We start from the raw sequence: 17,220 nt of genomic DNA, 5'->3' as shown, positions 1-17,220 counted from the left end.
TTATGCTAACCAATGCATTTTATTTGTTAGCGCATTGCAGAGAAGCACCCAGTTTAGGCTTGGATAGCACACTGGTCTTTCCCTGGTAATTACCCACAACTTCCAGTAGGTTTTTTTTCAGTCACATCAAAACATAAAAAAAGGCAGCATATTCAGAAATATGTTTGCATTTATTGGACAACACTGTCAGACTCACACAGTGTAAAGATGGAACATATCATTAAGAAGTAGGGAAAAAATTATGGGATTCTTTTTTTCTAAGTTACACTATTTAAATTTGGAAGAAACCTCATACTTGGAGGAAAAAAACAGTTTCAAAGTGCATGTCAGTTCTAGAAAATATTACTCGTTATATGAAATCATCTCGCATTTTTCCAGCCTACAACAACTTGATGGAAAATCAGTGACACTTGTCATATATTATTTTCATAATAAATTATTTTCTTGCTGTACATACAGGCTTCATGCTTCCTTGAAACTGCTTTCTACATTCATCCTCTATTAATCGGAGAAGTAAAAAAACATAACCAATGCTGTTTTGTTTCAGCTGTGGAGTTTTAAACACACTTAATAAACCAATAGAGTGCAAACTTGGAGTGTGGGAAAGGAGGTGGAAACAAAGAATTTTTCTAGTACTCCACTTTTTTGAAAGACAGGTATGTTAGACACGTAGTCTTAAGATGATACAGTAAAATTCTATCAGAAGCAACCAATCTGGCCTGAAACATACAGGCATGACAGTCTATGATTCCTTAAAACAAGTGGAAATAAAAAAAATTAACAGGAGAAAAACATTGCAATGTAAACAGAGATATGAAAAGCTGCATTGTTTTGGAGTTTTCACCAAAATGCATACTAACACAACCATGTCACCTTGTAGCAAAACAAGACCGTAACAAGTAATCAGATCATTAGAAATGTAAATGTTGCAACATGCAGAGACAGATAAACTCAAAAGGACACAAACCAAAGGAAGAAGCCTAGTAAATAGGTCACTGCAATCTTAAAACCGTTATAAATGAAATTCAGCTGCAAAGGTGCAATTCTGATCGCAGATCTAAGATGAATTTAAGAACACTTAAAATAGCTCATAGCGGCACACCAGTCATTGTAACCACTGATAAGGCATTAAAAGAAAACAGAATTTAGATGTGTACAATGCTTGCAAGAAAAGCTTTAAGTAGAGTGATGATTCTTCTGCAAGATGCTTCAAAAGATCACAGAAACCTCAGGCAACTGCAGTTTTGCTACAGCCACAACAAGCCAATTTTAGAATTAGGGCAACTAAATATGTTGGTCCACCATGGTGTCAACATAAGAAAATTCTGTAGACAAGAGTGTATGTAACTCATGCATGGAAATCATTAATTAGATGAAAGACATAAGCTAATGCTTAAAGTTGTGACAAATAAAACATGTACTGGTCTGACCTTTGATTCAGGCTACTATAAACCTCTTGACCTGGATATCATTTAAAATCTAAATGGCTGTTTCTATGAGATACAAAACAGACTGATGATTGTATATATATTTTTAAGGTTATTTGTTTTAGGTCAGTTATGTACATATAACCATCAAAATTAGTAGAATGCACATATATTTCCAACTTCCCATGCATAGAGTGGCATGACAAAACCAGCTGGAATAACTTTCATGAAAGGTGCTGCAGTAAAAAAAAAAAAAAAAACTGAAGAAAAACTCCAATGTTAGTAGTCTGTAAAATGCTACTCAATGGTGGAAAGAAGAAGATTGTTGTATGGATTAACTTTACAGTTGTAAACTTGGAGAGAAAAAAAAAGTGGTGTGACACGTCAAAGCACAAGTACAGAGACAAAAGGGGAGGCATTTGTTACTTGGAGCATGCTGGCAAACATGATTCCAACCACACCAAGATTGAGACAGAATGGTCAGAATGGAGATGGATTTTTTGAGGAGTATCAAATCGTCACAAATGTTTAATCACGTAAAAAAAACAAAAAAAAACAACTACAGCTATAACAAAGGTCATTTTGTAGTCTCCTTGTTGTTTCTAGTTGAATAGAATGAAAGACACCACGTAAGTGCAGTCAAGGAAACCCCAATCAGACCAGTAGAACAAACAGGGTCACATCCAGAGTGTCTGAGATTTTACTTGGTGGTTGTTGGTAGCCTCATGTATTGCATTTTGTATGGCTTGGGATACAACTTTGTGCACATACAAGTCGGGCAACTGGGTAGTGATCTCACTCTTTGCCATGGTTATTCTGAAGTTCATTTTAGTAATAGAAGAGGATATTCTAAAGTTCTTCATAATCTCCATCTTCTCTTTTGGTGGAACTCAACCCGCCTCCTAGAAAGTCTTCCAACTCATCCATTTCTGTTTTCTTGGTCCTCGATTTCTTCTTCTTTTTCTCTTTGTCATCAACAGCTTCGTCTTTTTCCTTTTTCTTATGTTTATGTTTCTTCTTACTCTTTTCATCTTCCTGAAAATGGAGCAGGATTATTGAATCATTTAATCAAACTAAAGCGCTAGCAACCTTTTGTGCGATTGCGCAAAACTTTACCTCTTTGCTTTTTTTCTTCTTTTTCTTCTTGTCTTTGGAAGAGTGTTTGCTTTCTTTCTCTGAAAACAAAGAAAATAAAAACAGTTGCGTGATGTGCAAGGATAGTATCCATTGACAAATAATCGTCTCACACCAACACATACACATTTTATGTGTTTCGCCTGGCAAAAGCTGTGAAGGGTGCTGAAACCAGCTTATCCGTAATATGTATACCACTTTCTAGGATTTCAGCTAAATTTTTGCTGTAAACGGTGAAGCTGAACACTGCAGTTCATTTCATTTCTATCCATCCGTCCATCCATCACCTGAACGGCTTTATCCTCATAAGGGCACGGGTGTGCTAGAGCCTATCCGAGTAGTCTTAATTTGTTAACAGAAATGTCACCTTGTCATGACAGGGATGGAGATATTCAACTTTTTTTTTTTTTTCAAACTACAACAAACCAACAGTCTGTTGATACATAAACAATGAGGCAACAAAAAGGAACATTTCCATGATCTTGCCTTCGTGCTCCTCACTGCTCTCTTTGGTTGCTGAAGGTTCTTCTTGGATGCCAAGACCAAAAAGATCAGTAACATCCTTTTGTTTAAAGGAGATCACGGTGGGGTTCACAGGTTTTGGCACCTTGGCTGACCGGACGTCATCATCTGAAAGGTCAGATAGATCATCCCTGGCAAGGAATGTAGTCTGAGGATGACACAACAGAACGACTATGGGTATGGGCGACAGAGGATTTCATGGGGAACGACAAGTAAATATGTGACAGACATACATCCTTCACTACAGAAGCTTGGGTTCATATTTTCTACCCCATTCATCAGCACATTCATCGCTGTAAATTATTTTTTTATTATTTTGTCCTACTCAAGAATAATTTTGTCCTACTCATGAACAAAAGTATCTGTGAAGACATTGGGTGTTTGTAGACACGTTTTTTACAATCTATGATATACTGGTAAGTCTGTTATACTTTACCTTTGCTATTTTTGGTGTGTCTGATGCATCAGACTCAAAGTCAGGGTCATCCATAACAAAAGAGAGCATCTGTTGGGCCACGGGGCCCTCAGGGTCAGTGTCAGAGTCACCAGCAATGGGTAAGACTCCTTTCTTTTTTCCATGCTGCTGGGTGGGCTGTTCTTGTGTTGGAGTTAAAGTGAGGAAGATGGGAGCAGCAGATTGGTCACTGGGCTCTAACGCTTTAGATGCCACCTTTGGTTTGCTGATGCAGCTGAAAGAGAGATTTACCAATACTTGATAATGTCATTATATCTTCCTTGGATTTCTTGAACATCAATTCGTCCATTTTCTGTACCGCTTGTCCCCATGGGGGTCGCAGGTGTGTCAGACCCTATCCCAGCAGTCTGCAGGCAGTGGGCGGAGGACACCCTGAATTGATTGCCAGCCAATCGCAGAGCACACAGAGACAAACAACCATCCGCACTAACACCTACGGGCAATTTGGAGTGATCAATCGGCCTTCCATGCATGTTTTAGGATGTGGGAGGAAGTGTAACCGGAGAAAACCTACCCAGGCACGGGGTAGGGCACCTTGTTTCTCAAACATTGGACCTGCTACCTCTGAACTGTGAGGCGGATGTGCTAACCAGTCCCCCATGTACCACCTGGTTTCTCAAACATTTGAAATAATGCCTTGGGGCAGGATTCTTATTAGTCGTATGTTGCACTTTGCTGCTCTGCACTTGTATAAATCATGTGATTTGTACTTCCCCCAAAAAGTTTTTTGATTTGGACATACTGTACCTCTTAGCCAAAGAAGCAGCATTTATAATTAACCTCTGACTGAATGTGACATACACAACCATACTTTTTTACGTTGAACTCGTGTGTAGAATTAATTTTTCATTGCCAAATACAAAAAGACTCCCATCACTTTCTGATTGCACTTATATTTATGGCAAATATACCGTATTTTCCAGACTATAAGTCACTTTTTTTTTCTTCATAGTTTGGCCAGGGGTGCAACTTATAATCAGGAGCGACTTATACATGAAATTATTAACACATTATTACTTGATCATTCACACATTACTTATTTACTATAATATAGTTGATCACTTCACACGTTATTTTCACTTTAAACCGCATGAGGGCACACTAGGCCTGTGAAATAATTGGAGCCGCCACTGACAATGAGTCTGACCTCAGCGCCGCATGTACTTCCGGAGTCAGCAGCGGTGTTGTTTATAAGTGACACGGAGGACAAAGATTTTGATGGATTTAATGATTTGGAGTGACACGGATGGTTTGATAAAACTGCTATTTATGTTATAGTGATTTGATATATAGCTTATATATAGTTATATAGGCCTGTGAAATAACTGGAACCGCAACTGACGATGAGCCCGACATCAGCGCCACAGTCCGGAGTCAGCGGCGGCGTTTAGACAGAGGACAATGATTTCGATGGATTTAATGATTTGGAGTGACACGGATGGTTTGATAGACGTGTTATTTATATTATAGTTATTTTAATAATCGTTAATATGTTACGTCAGGCACGTTCACAGTTCCTCGTTTGTTTATGTAACGTTAGCATTGTAACGTTAGTATTGTTTAGCCTGTTGTTGCCTATTCATGTCTGTTCTTGGTGTTAGATTTTGTCAAATAAAGTCCCCCCAATATTGCGACTTGTACTCAGGTGCGACTTATATACGTTTTTTTTCTTCTTTATTATGCATTTTATGGCTGGTGCGACTTGTACTCCGGAGCGACTTATAGTCCGGAAAATACGGGAGTTACAGGCAAAAAGTAAGATGACTTGTCATACCATGCATTAGTCCAGTCAACATGTTTGGTGATGTGTCAAGACTTACGTTTTTAGTTCAGGTTCACTGTCCAGGTCATGGTGGTTTTTGCCAGAAGGGGCTGTTTGGTCATCCTCATCACTGGTCAGAATGATATCTTTACTGGTAGGCTGCGTTTTAGGCTGTGGAAGACTGGGCTCCGTGTCATCTGGATCAAGCTCGTCCTGGAACCCAGACACCATGGGGTTTCCTCTATCTTCAAAATCACTAGGATAGAAAATGAAAAAACAAATACACATTGTGTAGTATGTCTATTCAATTGAATGTAGTTGTGTGTGTAGTTCTTTAAACAATCTGCATCTTATTCAGGCATCTATACAGAAAATTATAATACCCTCAAGCAGTGTTAATCAAAACAAAAGCAGGTTGTTAGGTTACAGCTCATGTAACCCTAAATGGTGGGGGTGTACTGAAGGACATCGCCAAATAAAAATGCAGTGTTGCAATTTTTTGAAATAATTTATTTTCAGCTATAGAAATAATTGAAATAAAAGAAAACAGTAATAACAATAAGAGATATTGATATACATCATTGTGCAAACATTCCATCACAACTACCGCAATATTCCCCCCAAAAGTTAAAGTAAAAGTTAAAGTGCCCACCTGTCACTGTCCACTGCTGCAGCTGGCTGAGGCACCTTTGTCTTTGAAGGCAAACTGTCCTCGAGGAAACTCTTGTCCAGTCTGTCGTCTGGCACAAAGTCATCCACGCTTTGTACTACAGTAGGACACACTGGTGCAGGTTCGTCCTCTGAGGAAAACATTGCATGTCACGAGTAGTCACGATAATAGTTACAATATTTTCTTCTTGTTGATTATGTTTGTGTTCAATTGCAGTTCAACGGTGTTGCAATCTTCCTACACTAAACGTGGCAATGAAACAGAGACATTTTAATACCCGCAAGTACTATGAGTATTTTGCAGCCTTTGAATTTCTCAACAGCTCAGGCTAGGACTTGTGACTTCCCTCTACTTAGTTAATACATAAAGCCCACACACCCTTTTACAAATGCCAGGTTTTTTTTGTGATATAAAACAAATTACATAATGATAAATAGTTACAAAACTTTTTCCACCATACACATGACCAAACCTGTATAACCCAAGTTGGGAAAAAAATACATTTGATTGGGGAAGTAAATATTAACAACTGACAATGTTGTTAGGTGCACACCCTTTTAACTGAGGAGGTGGCTGTGTTCACAAATAACCACATGTTAATAGGGAGTCAGAACACACCTACCACCATTTTAAAGGGAAATCAACAACCAAATTTTCTTTATAATAATATGTTATGTGCAGTCGAACTGTTCAAAAGTATAAATTGGGAGAATGAAACAAATGAATTTCCAAGGCATTAACTATACCTGGAGAAAGCAAAGACAGTCATCATGAGGGTCATTACCGTGAACAGTACATCCCTCCAAAAATCGATAAAAAAGATAATTGGTTAGGTAGGCTGCAAAGAGGTGGACGGCAAGATTGAGAAAGCTACCAAATGCTTTTCCAACACTAGCAACTAATTAAGTATCTGAACTTGGTATAAGGTCAATCTGGTGTATTTTAAATAGTGGCAAGTGTGTGCCGAGTCTTTTTTACCATGGGCTTGAACACAATTGCTTAATTATGAACAAAACCCAATGCCCACTTATCTAAAAAAAAAAAAAAGGTGTGCACACTTCTGAAAACACAACTTAGTTTTTATTTTGAATTCTACTCTGAAAGATTTCTTTTCATTTTCAAGTGAGTTGCAGATGTTATAGGTCACATTAACGTTGAAAAACATTTTGCATAGTAAGAATATGTACACGATGTGCACGCATGCAAAATTGGTCAATTAAATAACAGCATAAAAAGTAGCATTTTCTAATTTTCAACTTACTCCAATGAGACATCTAAGTGGCAGTTTCAGTATTATATTTCTAGTGGTCATATATATGTTATTTAAGCTTTTCATTCAAGAAATGTCTAAATATGAATCTTGGATTTAAAACTAAATACGACTGAATAAAGAGTTCCTTCAAAGAGTGAGTCTTCTACCATGTCAACTAATTTTATGTGAAGTAATTGTTTTGAACACTGCACAGATGTAAAATGCAAAAAAGAAACCAATTCAGGGTTAAGGTATAGAGGAGTCGTACCTGCTGCACTAGCAGAAGCTTCAGGGACAGGCGATGATGACCCAAACCATCGAGACATGAAGCTGCGTTTCTGGGGGGCTGATACTGGCGCAATGGAGGACTGAAGGTGCTCCGGTGATTGCGCTGAAGTCTTTAACTCAGCGGAAGGCGAGGCTGCTCTGCCAATGGCTGCAGCGAGAGCTGGGACCGAAGAAGCCGTCACAGAAGGCGACTGTGGGAGTGGCTGGGAAGGGATTGGGGGTTGAGGTGTGCTTGGGCTGGAGCTTCCCGTGGAGGCCCCACTCGGAGGAACAATGGGGGACTGGGAGCCTGAGGATGGACTCTGACCATTGGCTGGACCAGGTGAGCCATAGCCCTTATTGCGAGACTCTAAGTTCTCCAGGAAGCTATAGAAATTGAAATACATTACAACAATGACGTTATCAACAAAATCATAACACAAGAAGAGGGAGGGAGAGCACTTGTACATTTCATAATTTTGATCTTCTGTCTCCTGCTGCACACAAAGCTCTTCTAGGGTGGCATCCATGTCCAACTGGTTGGTCTCCAGTTGCCTCAGAAGGGTCTCTCTCTGCATACACAAAATCACAAAGATTAGAATCTGCAACAAAATCGTTAATCGTTCATATTAATAATGGCAAGTGAGGGAAAAAGATTACCTGCAGTTGTAGGAAGGGGATGTTAAAAAATCTGTGCAAGTATTTGAGGCCGAAGCCATTCTTCATCGAGGATTCAGCATAGTGGATGTAGGATGATCCCATTGGTCTGGAAAACACAATGCTTTCAAGTTATATTTAGAGCTTTCAAACTCTTAAATGGACAACAAATTTCATTATATTATATAAAACACAATGCTTTCAAGTTGAATTTAGAGCTCTCAAACTTTTAAATGGACAACAAATTTCATTATATTAGAGTTCTTCATTTGGCAATGTGTAATAATTGATCACTGTGCATATCATAAACACTTATTATTTAAGAAGAGTATCAATCTGTTTCTCTAATAGAAATCCAAGTGTGTTTTTTGCCACTAGGAGGCAATTCAACCTAAAATGACTGGAATTACCCATTGACATGAAGGCTTCTCAAACCAACCATGTAGTAGTTCAGCCAGATCTGATGTCAAGTGGGCCTCAACACTAAAATAATAATTAATATAAGGTAAAATAACGATTTGTTGGTACTTTCCCTTTGTTTGAATGCAAAGCAAAACCAACACGAAATAAAAATCCAGTAACACAGAAGACTAATGTTCCGCTTCCATCAAGACAAGCATGGAGCGTGTATAGCGCAGTGGTTCTTAACCTGGGTTCAATCGAACCCTAGGGGTACGGTGAGTCGGTCTCAGGGGTTCAGCAGAGCCTCCACTGTGGAGTATCATGTAAATTTGTGAGGACGCATGTCTGAACTGGTCTTGCAAAGGCAACAGCAGAAGTCACACTGATTTGCAGGTGTGTAATTTGTCATGAGTTCATGTATTGTGTTGGTTTTGTTCTTTGAACATGGTGATGTTCATGCACGGCTCATTTTGTGCACCAGTAAAAAAACATCAATGTCATGAATTTTTAAAAATATAAATTTTTTCACTAAAGAGGGGTTTGGTGAATGCACATATGAAACTAGAGGGGTTCAGTACCTCTAACAAGGTTAAGAACCACTGGTATTGCCTATGTTGTGCTGCAACTGCTGATGCGTTAAGTTCGACCAAAAGGTTGGGAATTTGCACCACTATCAGAACTTCAATCAACCCACTTCCTGATGTGGGATGTCCAACTCAGCAAGGAGACAAATCTTACAAGCCAGAAATACACTAGACTTCATGCTATCTACTGTAAACACGATAGTTACATGTGACGTACATTTATAAGACTAGGAAGCACTGGGAGCACGCAACTCTGGCGTTACAATATTGTGCGCTTTCCGACTCCCCTTGAACATGCCTTCAAAGTCAATGCAAGTCTTTCTTCGATGGAAAAAAAATTGTGTTTTCTCAGCGTAAAAGCAAAAGGATCAATTTTTGTGATCAATTCGATGCTTGTAATTTTTTTGATGCTTCGCTCGGTAAGTCTTGTGGCATGTGCTGCCCAATAGCTGAATTGAAATATATCTTAATTGTACATGGAAATGGTTTCATCTTTATTTTTATTGATTGATTGATTGAACTTTATTTATCCCACAGTGGGGAAATTTTCTTGTCACAGCAGTGTACAAGAGTGCAAGAATACAAGAAACAGGTGCCAAATGTAAAAATGGATAAATTACAGACAAACAAGGACAAGTGCCACTAGTAGTGGTTGAGACGACACGGAAGGAAACCAACACATGATCAGGTGCCGCATTTTTTACAGTATGTGGTTTGCACCCAGGGTGGGGTGGCCATGCAGTGCCTGATTAAAATGTTAAGAAAGAAGGCAGGAAATGAAGAAATGAAAATTTGTGCATTTCTCCTAAAACAATGGACTATCCCGCCCCTTGCCAAGATAAGGCAGTTATGTCTTTCTGTATTGGTGAGTATGGTCACAAAAATAAAAGATTGAGAATCTAAGCAGACATAATAAGCAGCATTTGCTGCTCCCTGAATCAAGCTAAATGTAAATTAAGACTTTTTTATGGTGAATGCACTACATGAAAATGTGAATTTTAAGTAGCTACATTAAACATATTTTATTAATACAAATGTAGTTTTAATAATTGAGTTCATGCACAAATTTTAGAATTGGTTTTAGTGGGCGATTGGCATTGTAAACATATACCGTATTTTCCAGACTATAAGTCGCTCCGGAGTATAAGTCGCACCAACCATAAAATGCCCCAAAAAGTGAAAAAAAACATATATAAGTCGTTCTGGAGTATAAGTCGCATTTTGGGGGCAATTTATTCGACAAAATCCCACACCAAAAACAGTCATGAACGAGCAACAACAGGCTTAACGATAGCAACAACAGGCTAAACGATAGGTATGCTAACGTGACAAACACAAAAAAAGAGCTGAGAACGGGCCTGACGTAACATATAGAGTGATGAAGGACAACTATTACATGAATAACATGTTTATAAAACCATCGGTGTCACTCCAATTCATTAAATCCATCGATCGTTCTTTGTCAACAATGGGTGCGCACGGCTGAGGGCGCTTGCACTTCAAAATATTCCACAGGCTCGTATAACGATAAACTATATTTCAAATAACTATCATACAAGCCAATAATATTATCAAACTGAATTAAACCGTGCACTTTAATTCCATTAAATCCATCGATCAAATTCCTCGTCCTTTGTCAACATCGCCGCGCGTGCGCCCTGACGTCAGCCTCGTCTTTATTCCACAGATCTACTATATGACTATATATAAGGATAGACGTGGGTTTGGTAAACGGCTCTTTATTAAACAAAACAAACTTCCAAGCGTGTGGCGGCGTGGACTTCCAGACACGAGAGCTCCATGGCATAGGACCGGGCGTGCGTAATGGCCATGTCCGAGCCCCATGCACCGTTCGCGGACAGCCACTCGGCCGAGCGCCGGCCCCCGACTCAGTAGAGTAGGACCGGGCGTGCGTAAAAGCCATAATAGTTTTTCAAACCTTCTATGTCACTCCAAATCCTTAATTCCTTCAAACTCTTTGTCCTCCGTGTCACTTAGAAATGATCACCGCTAATGATGCCGGTGTTGTCCTTACGTGGATACGTTTGTCCATTATGTAAACAACCGCCGCGCCATGCTACTGACGTCACTTGAAATAGTAATCCATTGGTACATCACGGTTCTCCAAACTTTCTTTCTGCTGCTCGATTACTGTTTTCAGCTGCATATTTTACAACTTGAAGTTTGTAACCTGCAAAATATGAGTTTCTTTTTGGTGCCATTTTTCTTAAGCCCACCCAGTTGATGAGTCACGGCCAACGGTGAAATTTAGAGCGCCCTCATCCAGTTTCGTCTGAAAATATAATTTTTTTTCAGATGTAGTTTTTTGTTTTGTTTATTTGGTTGTTTTATCAAAGTCAAAGTCTGCTTTGTCGTCGATTTTTTTTTCATATACTAAGACACACAAAGAGATTGAAATTACGTTCCCACTATCCCTTGGTGAGATAGTACACATATGCATACAAGCAACACAAAAAACCCAAGAAGGCCCAAACACTGAATAAATAGGAGTGTTGAATAAATGATAAATAAACAAATAATAATAAATAATAATAATAAATATAAGAGGAGCAAAAATGGAGCAAGTGTACATACAGCAGACAGTGGACTTGGATATGGTGCGTTAAAGTGTTAATTGCTTTATTTGATGTTTTCTCTATTTTTTATGTTTTAAATATGTTCAAGATAAAGATATAAAAGCATGTGAAGTGATCAACTATACTAAAAATAACATGGGAAGCGGTCAACTATACTTGTAAGTAAGTGATGTCTTAATGATCAAGTAAAAATTTGTGAAAAAAAAACATATATAAGTCGCTCCTGAGTATAAGTCGCCCCCCCCACCCAAACTATGGAAAAAAACGCAATTTATAGTCCGGAAATTACGGTAAATTTCATCATAATATGATAAGAAATATATCTTGAAGCATATTGGGGGAATGCAAAGCAGTAATCAGGGCAAAGGGGGGGCTGGCTATTTTAAAGGAACGAAGATACAAAACATGATTTGAGTTATTTCATCTTTTTGGTTGTGAAGTACATAACTCCACATATTCTGTGAGAATCTACAATGTAAATCGTCCAGAAAATAAATAAATGAAACATGAAAATGCATTGAATGAGGTTTTTTAGTTGAGCATTTTGCTGTTTCTAGACTCTTACAATTGACCTTTCTCGCTTGAGGTGATTGTCTTGTGTTAGGGAGATGCGGCATTTGGTCTGAGATGATATTTACCTGTTTAGTCCAGCAATTAGCTCTCTTATATCATCAGGGAGGATGACTCGATGCTCACCCATGTCTCTGTGGTTTCCGAGCACACAAACTGGTACATGAGTGGGAACTTTGGGAAGTTCTCTTAAGATGTAGTTAAATGTCCTGAAAACATATTGTGGACAGCTCTCAATAAAAGTCCATTTTAAAATCGCAGACCAAACAAATCTAGTAGAAACTTACACTTAAGTAATTTAGAGAGGAGGAAGCGATGTCAAAGCTGGAGTTGATTACACTTCACTTACGTCTACTTCTAAAAACAACTTCTAGTATACCCTCAAGTGAGGACACAGACGATTCTTACCATTGCTTGGTAATGTCAAACATCATGATGACTCCATTGCAATTCTTGTACACATCTAGAAACTCTGCGTCAAGGGCTACTTCATCTGACTGCAACACATAAAAGTATTGATAATACATAAGAACTGCCACATCAATTTGATTTGGTAACAGCCTAGGAGACGCCCCCCATCACTGACCCACATCCTATGAGTAAGCTATTTGTTCTTAACACATGACAGTCATGTGATTAATATTACCTCTTCTGGCTCATTCTCCAGTTTCAAATTCTCTCCACGCTTTTTGCCTTTGCCTGAAAGATCAAGATACAAGAGGGATTACATCAAATGTAGGGTTCTCTTCTCGCTTTCGGTGAGTTTGTGGGTGGAGCAAGCAGAGCAGCACATACTTTTCTTACAGAACTGCAGTGTACCAATGCATCTCAAAATGCTATGCTTCAAGTATAGTAACCCAATATCGTTAGTATCAGTAAGCTTGGTTAGTTTGTAGATGATCTGGGCTACTATTGTTAACACAGCAAGAAAACAGCCAAACTTTAAGATGTAGCCAAACTGCAAACCTCGAGAATATCAATTCTCAGATAACAATGGAGGACGGTGTAGCATACCAACAGCACACAACAGTGTTGAAATTCTACACACTAGAGTGGCGCTCACCTACACCTTCAGGAAGAGGATATTTTTGGCCTGAGATGAGCGCAAGGGGTTCAGAAAAGAAATGAGTGAGGACAGGAAACAAAACAATAGCCACGCATGGAGTCATGAGATTCAGCAGTTTGATCTATGGCGATGAGGTCAGACTTAGCAAAAAGCTCGATACACCATGACACACTTTTTCACCACCACTTACCTTTGTCGACCACGTCCCACACCTCGACCTTGACCACATCATCAGTAGCTGAGAAACATGAGAGGAGGTTTAATTATCTAAGTGTTGTTTTGCAGACGTTTATACTAACACAGAGATTATGATGATACGCTCACACAGATTCAGTGACTGCTCTATTATTTAGAACACTACAAGAAGAGCAAGGGCTAGTACAGCAAAGCCAACAACGAACGGTTACCAAACTTGGGCTAAATCGAACAGGTTTACCTTGATATGGAGCCACTGGAATGAATAAAAAGGCAACAGTACATGTAAATGTGTTCACATGAGCAATACATTAAAAAACAACACAGACACACTGAGCATTGACTAGACTTTTAAAGATGTTAAAAACCACCCACTTTTGTAGTTCCAATGAATGCTTGTGGCTTGAATCTCCTGAGTGGGGATGTACTCTTCCACAAACTTCTTGCCCTGCAGTCGATACCATAAAGTACTCTTTCCAGTGTTCCGATCGCCGCGGATGACGATTTTCACTTGAGTAAAATGAATTGGGGGGGGGGGGGACACATTAGGAGTTTAAATATTAATGCCAATTTGCTTATATTTTAATCGAGTATTTGAAAAGCAAATTTACACAACAACTTTTAAAAAAAAAAATTCACGTGACTTATTTTTAATTCTGGACTCTTTCTTTCAGTGTGTTTGCACTGTACGGAGAAATAGGCTATGTATGTAACAAAAAAGATTGTGTGTATATGAGTTTGTTTAAAAATGGAAAATGTTTGTTTGAAAGCTTACTATTATATTGGACCCCTTTAGCGAAGCGTCTTTGCAAACTTTGGTTCATGGACTGTAGGCCAGCAGGAATGTTCTTGTCCCTGAGCTGGCCCGGCTCAGACCCCACCAGCTTTTTCAACGCCGAGAACATTTTTCAATTTGTCAGAAACTTATGGTATGATCAAAAAGGTGGAAAGTGTTTTTTTTCTGAATAAATTGATCATGCAACAAACTGTATAAAAATTGCAATGGTGAGTCTTAGTAGGTACAAAAGTTAATTGTCAACACTCTGATCTGGTAAGAACTATATTTGAGCTGTTGTGTTTTCTGGCCAGTTGGAAATAGAAGAGGTCATCATGCTGTTCATCATCTGTGGGGGAGGAAAGAAAAAAAAAAACAGAACATCAGGGGAATGCCTTTTCCTTCATTAATAATTTGTTTTATAATACAGTACAAATGAAAATAAATAAATAAATGTAATATTTATAAACTGCTGACCTTTCTGTCTAAACACCAAAGCAGCTTTCTCCCATATTCCCAAAAAAGAAAAACAATTGAGTGACTCTAAATAGCTGCAAAAGTATATTCTACTTGTCAATGTGCAGCCTGCGATTGAACTTCAACCAGTCCATGGTCAGATGGGTCAGGCACCATTTTAGTTTTGACCTTTAGGATTAGGGGTAAAGAAAATGAATGGGTGGGTGTATAAATGGTAGATAAAAATGAAATGCTGTCAATATCCCCAGAACTACATTTTAAACGGTGTGGATTTTTTAAATGTAATATGTAATACTGTAATACCTTGTGGAATATGGGAGGAAATCAGGGCACCCAGGAAAAATGTACGGAGGAACAGGAAGAACACGCAAATTCCACAAAGGTAGGCAAGATCCCAGATTTGAACCTACAACCTCTGCACTGTAAAGCAAGAAGTGCTAACCAGCCAAAACATGCATCTAAAGTCCATCGTCCATCATTTAAAGTTTAATGGGGTAAAAGTAGATATCTGGGCAGGTTTTTGGCGGTTTTCAAGTCTGTACCCTGAGCGCCAACTACTGAGGTGCCCATTAAAAAACCTGAATCCCCCAAACCCAGATGCGGTTGACATTTTTTTGTGCAGTGGAAAGTAAACAGCACTGGTACAGAATATGCCAGTAATAGTAAATTTATGGGTTAGAGCATAAGACACAGCGTTACTACAGCATGAAATTATGTCAAAACTACGCTGTATTTTATATTTTAAAAATAGAGACTCTCCTTGATGACATGAACGGAAACAAAGTCATGTGGCACTTGAAGGCTCCAGTGGTGCATCATGACATTATCTATGACATCATCCGAGAAGTACATGTGTATTATGTGAACGCACTCAGAAGCGGTACGACAGCATTAGGAATGTCACAGTTCTCCACTATATTTATTTATTACTAAAAAATCCAGGTCGCTGCAGAACTCCTTTTTAACGTAACCACCTAGCATTGGCTTTACGGACTGTTGGCTCGTTTGGGCACATTTAGAATTTTAGGACAATAACGATTAGAAACTGCGATGATCGTGAAGATTATGACAACATCGATCGTAACTCAAGCCTGGACCAATTTTAACCCACCTCTAGATAAAGGTAACGTTATCCCTAGTCTCCGTTTTAAGTAACAAATGTTAGCGACACAGTCCGCACTAGCTTAGCGTTCCCCTCTGCGGACGTACATTTGTGGCTCCATTGGCTGATGATTCCCGAGTGGCAATGGAAAAAAAATACTCACGGAGGTGTCGAAGAAGAGAAAGTGCAGTTCCGTCATCTTCATTTAGTCAGAGATCCATCCCTAAAAGAAATATTACTGCAGCTACATTCCTTTGCAAGGAAACGAGCGTCGCCTATTCTAAGCGCGACACAATACATTCGACTTCCCTTTACTCTTTCACAATAAAGCTTAACAGGATACGAACGAGCGTGGTCGACGCACATTTTATGTTAATAATAATAATAATAATAATAATAATAATAATAATAATAATAATAATAATAATAATAATAATAATAATAATAATAATAATAATAATGAGCTGATTTGGTCAGGAAAGGCCTCCAGTGTGAAAACTATGAATAAATAAATAAATCATGGGACAGACGAGCTATTTTATCACAACTCCATTACAAGCACTTTATGAAACAGTCTTGAGAAATGTCTGCATAAAGGTTCGATGTACAACTCGGCCATTTAATTTCAACAATGCTGAAGAAATTGTTTATAAAGAGCTTACCAGCACAGCTGCATATAATAATAATAATAATAATAATAGGGCGGCATGGTGGAACACTGGTTAGCACGTCCACCTCACAGTTCAGAGGGTGCGGGTTCGATTCCTGTATGGGGTTTGCATGTTCTCCCCATGCCTGCGTGGGTTTTCTACGGGCACTCCGATTCCCTCTCACAAATCAAAAACATGCATGGAAGGCCGATTGTGCATGGTTGTTAGTCTCTGTGTGGCCTGCAATTGGCTGGCGACCAGTTCAGGGTGTCCCCCGCCTACTGCCCGATGACTGCTGGGATAGGGTCCAGCACGCCCGTGACCCCCGTGGGGACAAGCGGTCCAGAAAATGGATGGATGGAACAAGAATGATGCATTCATGACATGCATTGTCTTTGACCCTTAGGAAACCGGGACCGATTTCAAAATGCAAAAAAAAAAAAACAGTATTACTTGATACGTTCTGTTCATTTGAAAACAACTTGTAGAACAAGCAATTTTATATCTACACTGTACTATTTAAAACTTAAGAGAATATTATTTGATATGTACAAATCAAAGCAAGCAAATTAAATAAAACATACCCAACAGCACAAACAAAATGCCACAATCCTTTTTCATACAAGGTAAAGTTGT

The 17,220-nt window shown here is 38.8% G+C and overlaps 1 protein-coding gene across 4 annotated transcripts; it reads right to left on the bottom strand.

The window, feature by feature from the left end:
* Positions 1 to 151: 151 nt before the first annotated feature.
* Positions 152 to 16,250, bottom strand: rabl6b (RAB, member RAS oncogene family-like 6b). 4 transcript variants are annotated; one of them, XM_088376136.1, is made up of 18 exons: positions 16,098 to 16,250; positions 14,356 to 14,704; positions 13,956 to 14,090; positions 13,822 to 13,836; positions 13,576 to 13,623; positions 13,383 to 13,412; positions 12,966 to 13,018; positions 12,728 to 12,816; positions 12,388 to 12,528; positions 8,170 to 8,275; positions 7,978 to 8,081; positions 7,511 to 7,896; positions 5,973 to 6,120; positions 5,379 to 5,576; positions 3,520 to 3,772; positions 3,048 to 3,231; positions 2,544 to 2,602; positions 152 to 2,462 (listed from the first exon to the last, which is right to left on the bottom strand). In XM_088376136.1, the coding sequence occupies exons 2-18, from the start codon at positions 14,483 to 14,485 to the stop codon at positions 2,277 to 2,279; spliced, it is 2,265 nt and encodes a 754-aa protein (XP_088232262.1). In that variant the 5' UTR covers positions 14,486 to 14,704; positions 16,098 to 16,250; the 3' UTR covers positions 152 to 2,276. The 4 variants fall into 4 exon arrangements, with proteins under 4 accessions (XP_088232262.1, XP_088232264.1, XP_088232263.1 ...); XM_088376138.1 differs by lacking the exon at positions 13,383 to 13,412; XM_088376137.1 differs by lacking the exon at positions 13,822 to 13,836.
* Between the last annotated feature and the right edge of the window lie 970 nt (positions 16,251 to 17,220).

This window comes from Syngnathus floridae, chromosome 5 (assembly GCF_059516105.1).
Source record: "Syngnathus floridae isolate MCC-2025c chromosome 5, RoL_Sflo_1.0, whole genome shotgun sequence".
NCBI lineage: Eukaryota > Metazoa > Chordata > Actinopteri > Syngnathiformes > Syngnathidae > Syngnathus > Syngnathus floridae.
Note: the sequence above shows the minus strand (reverse complement) of the source record. Positions and strands in the feature narration are given on the sequence as shown.

Excerpts from the sequence above, each read along its gene's own strand:
- rabl6b (XM_088376136.1), bottom strand. The coding sequence starts at position 14,485 with ATGTTCTCGGCGTTGAAAAAGCTGGTGGGGTCTGAGCCGGGCCAGCTC. Across the intron at positions 8,082-8,169 it reads TCCCCTTCCTACAACTGCAG|AGAGAGACCCTTCTGAGGCA; the intron begins GTAATCTTTTTC and ends TTGTGTATGCAG. Across the intron at positions 2,603-3,047 it reads GAGCAGTGAGGAGCACGAAG|AGAAAGAAAGCAAACACTCT; the intron begins GCAAGATCATGG and ends CTTTGTTTTCAG.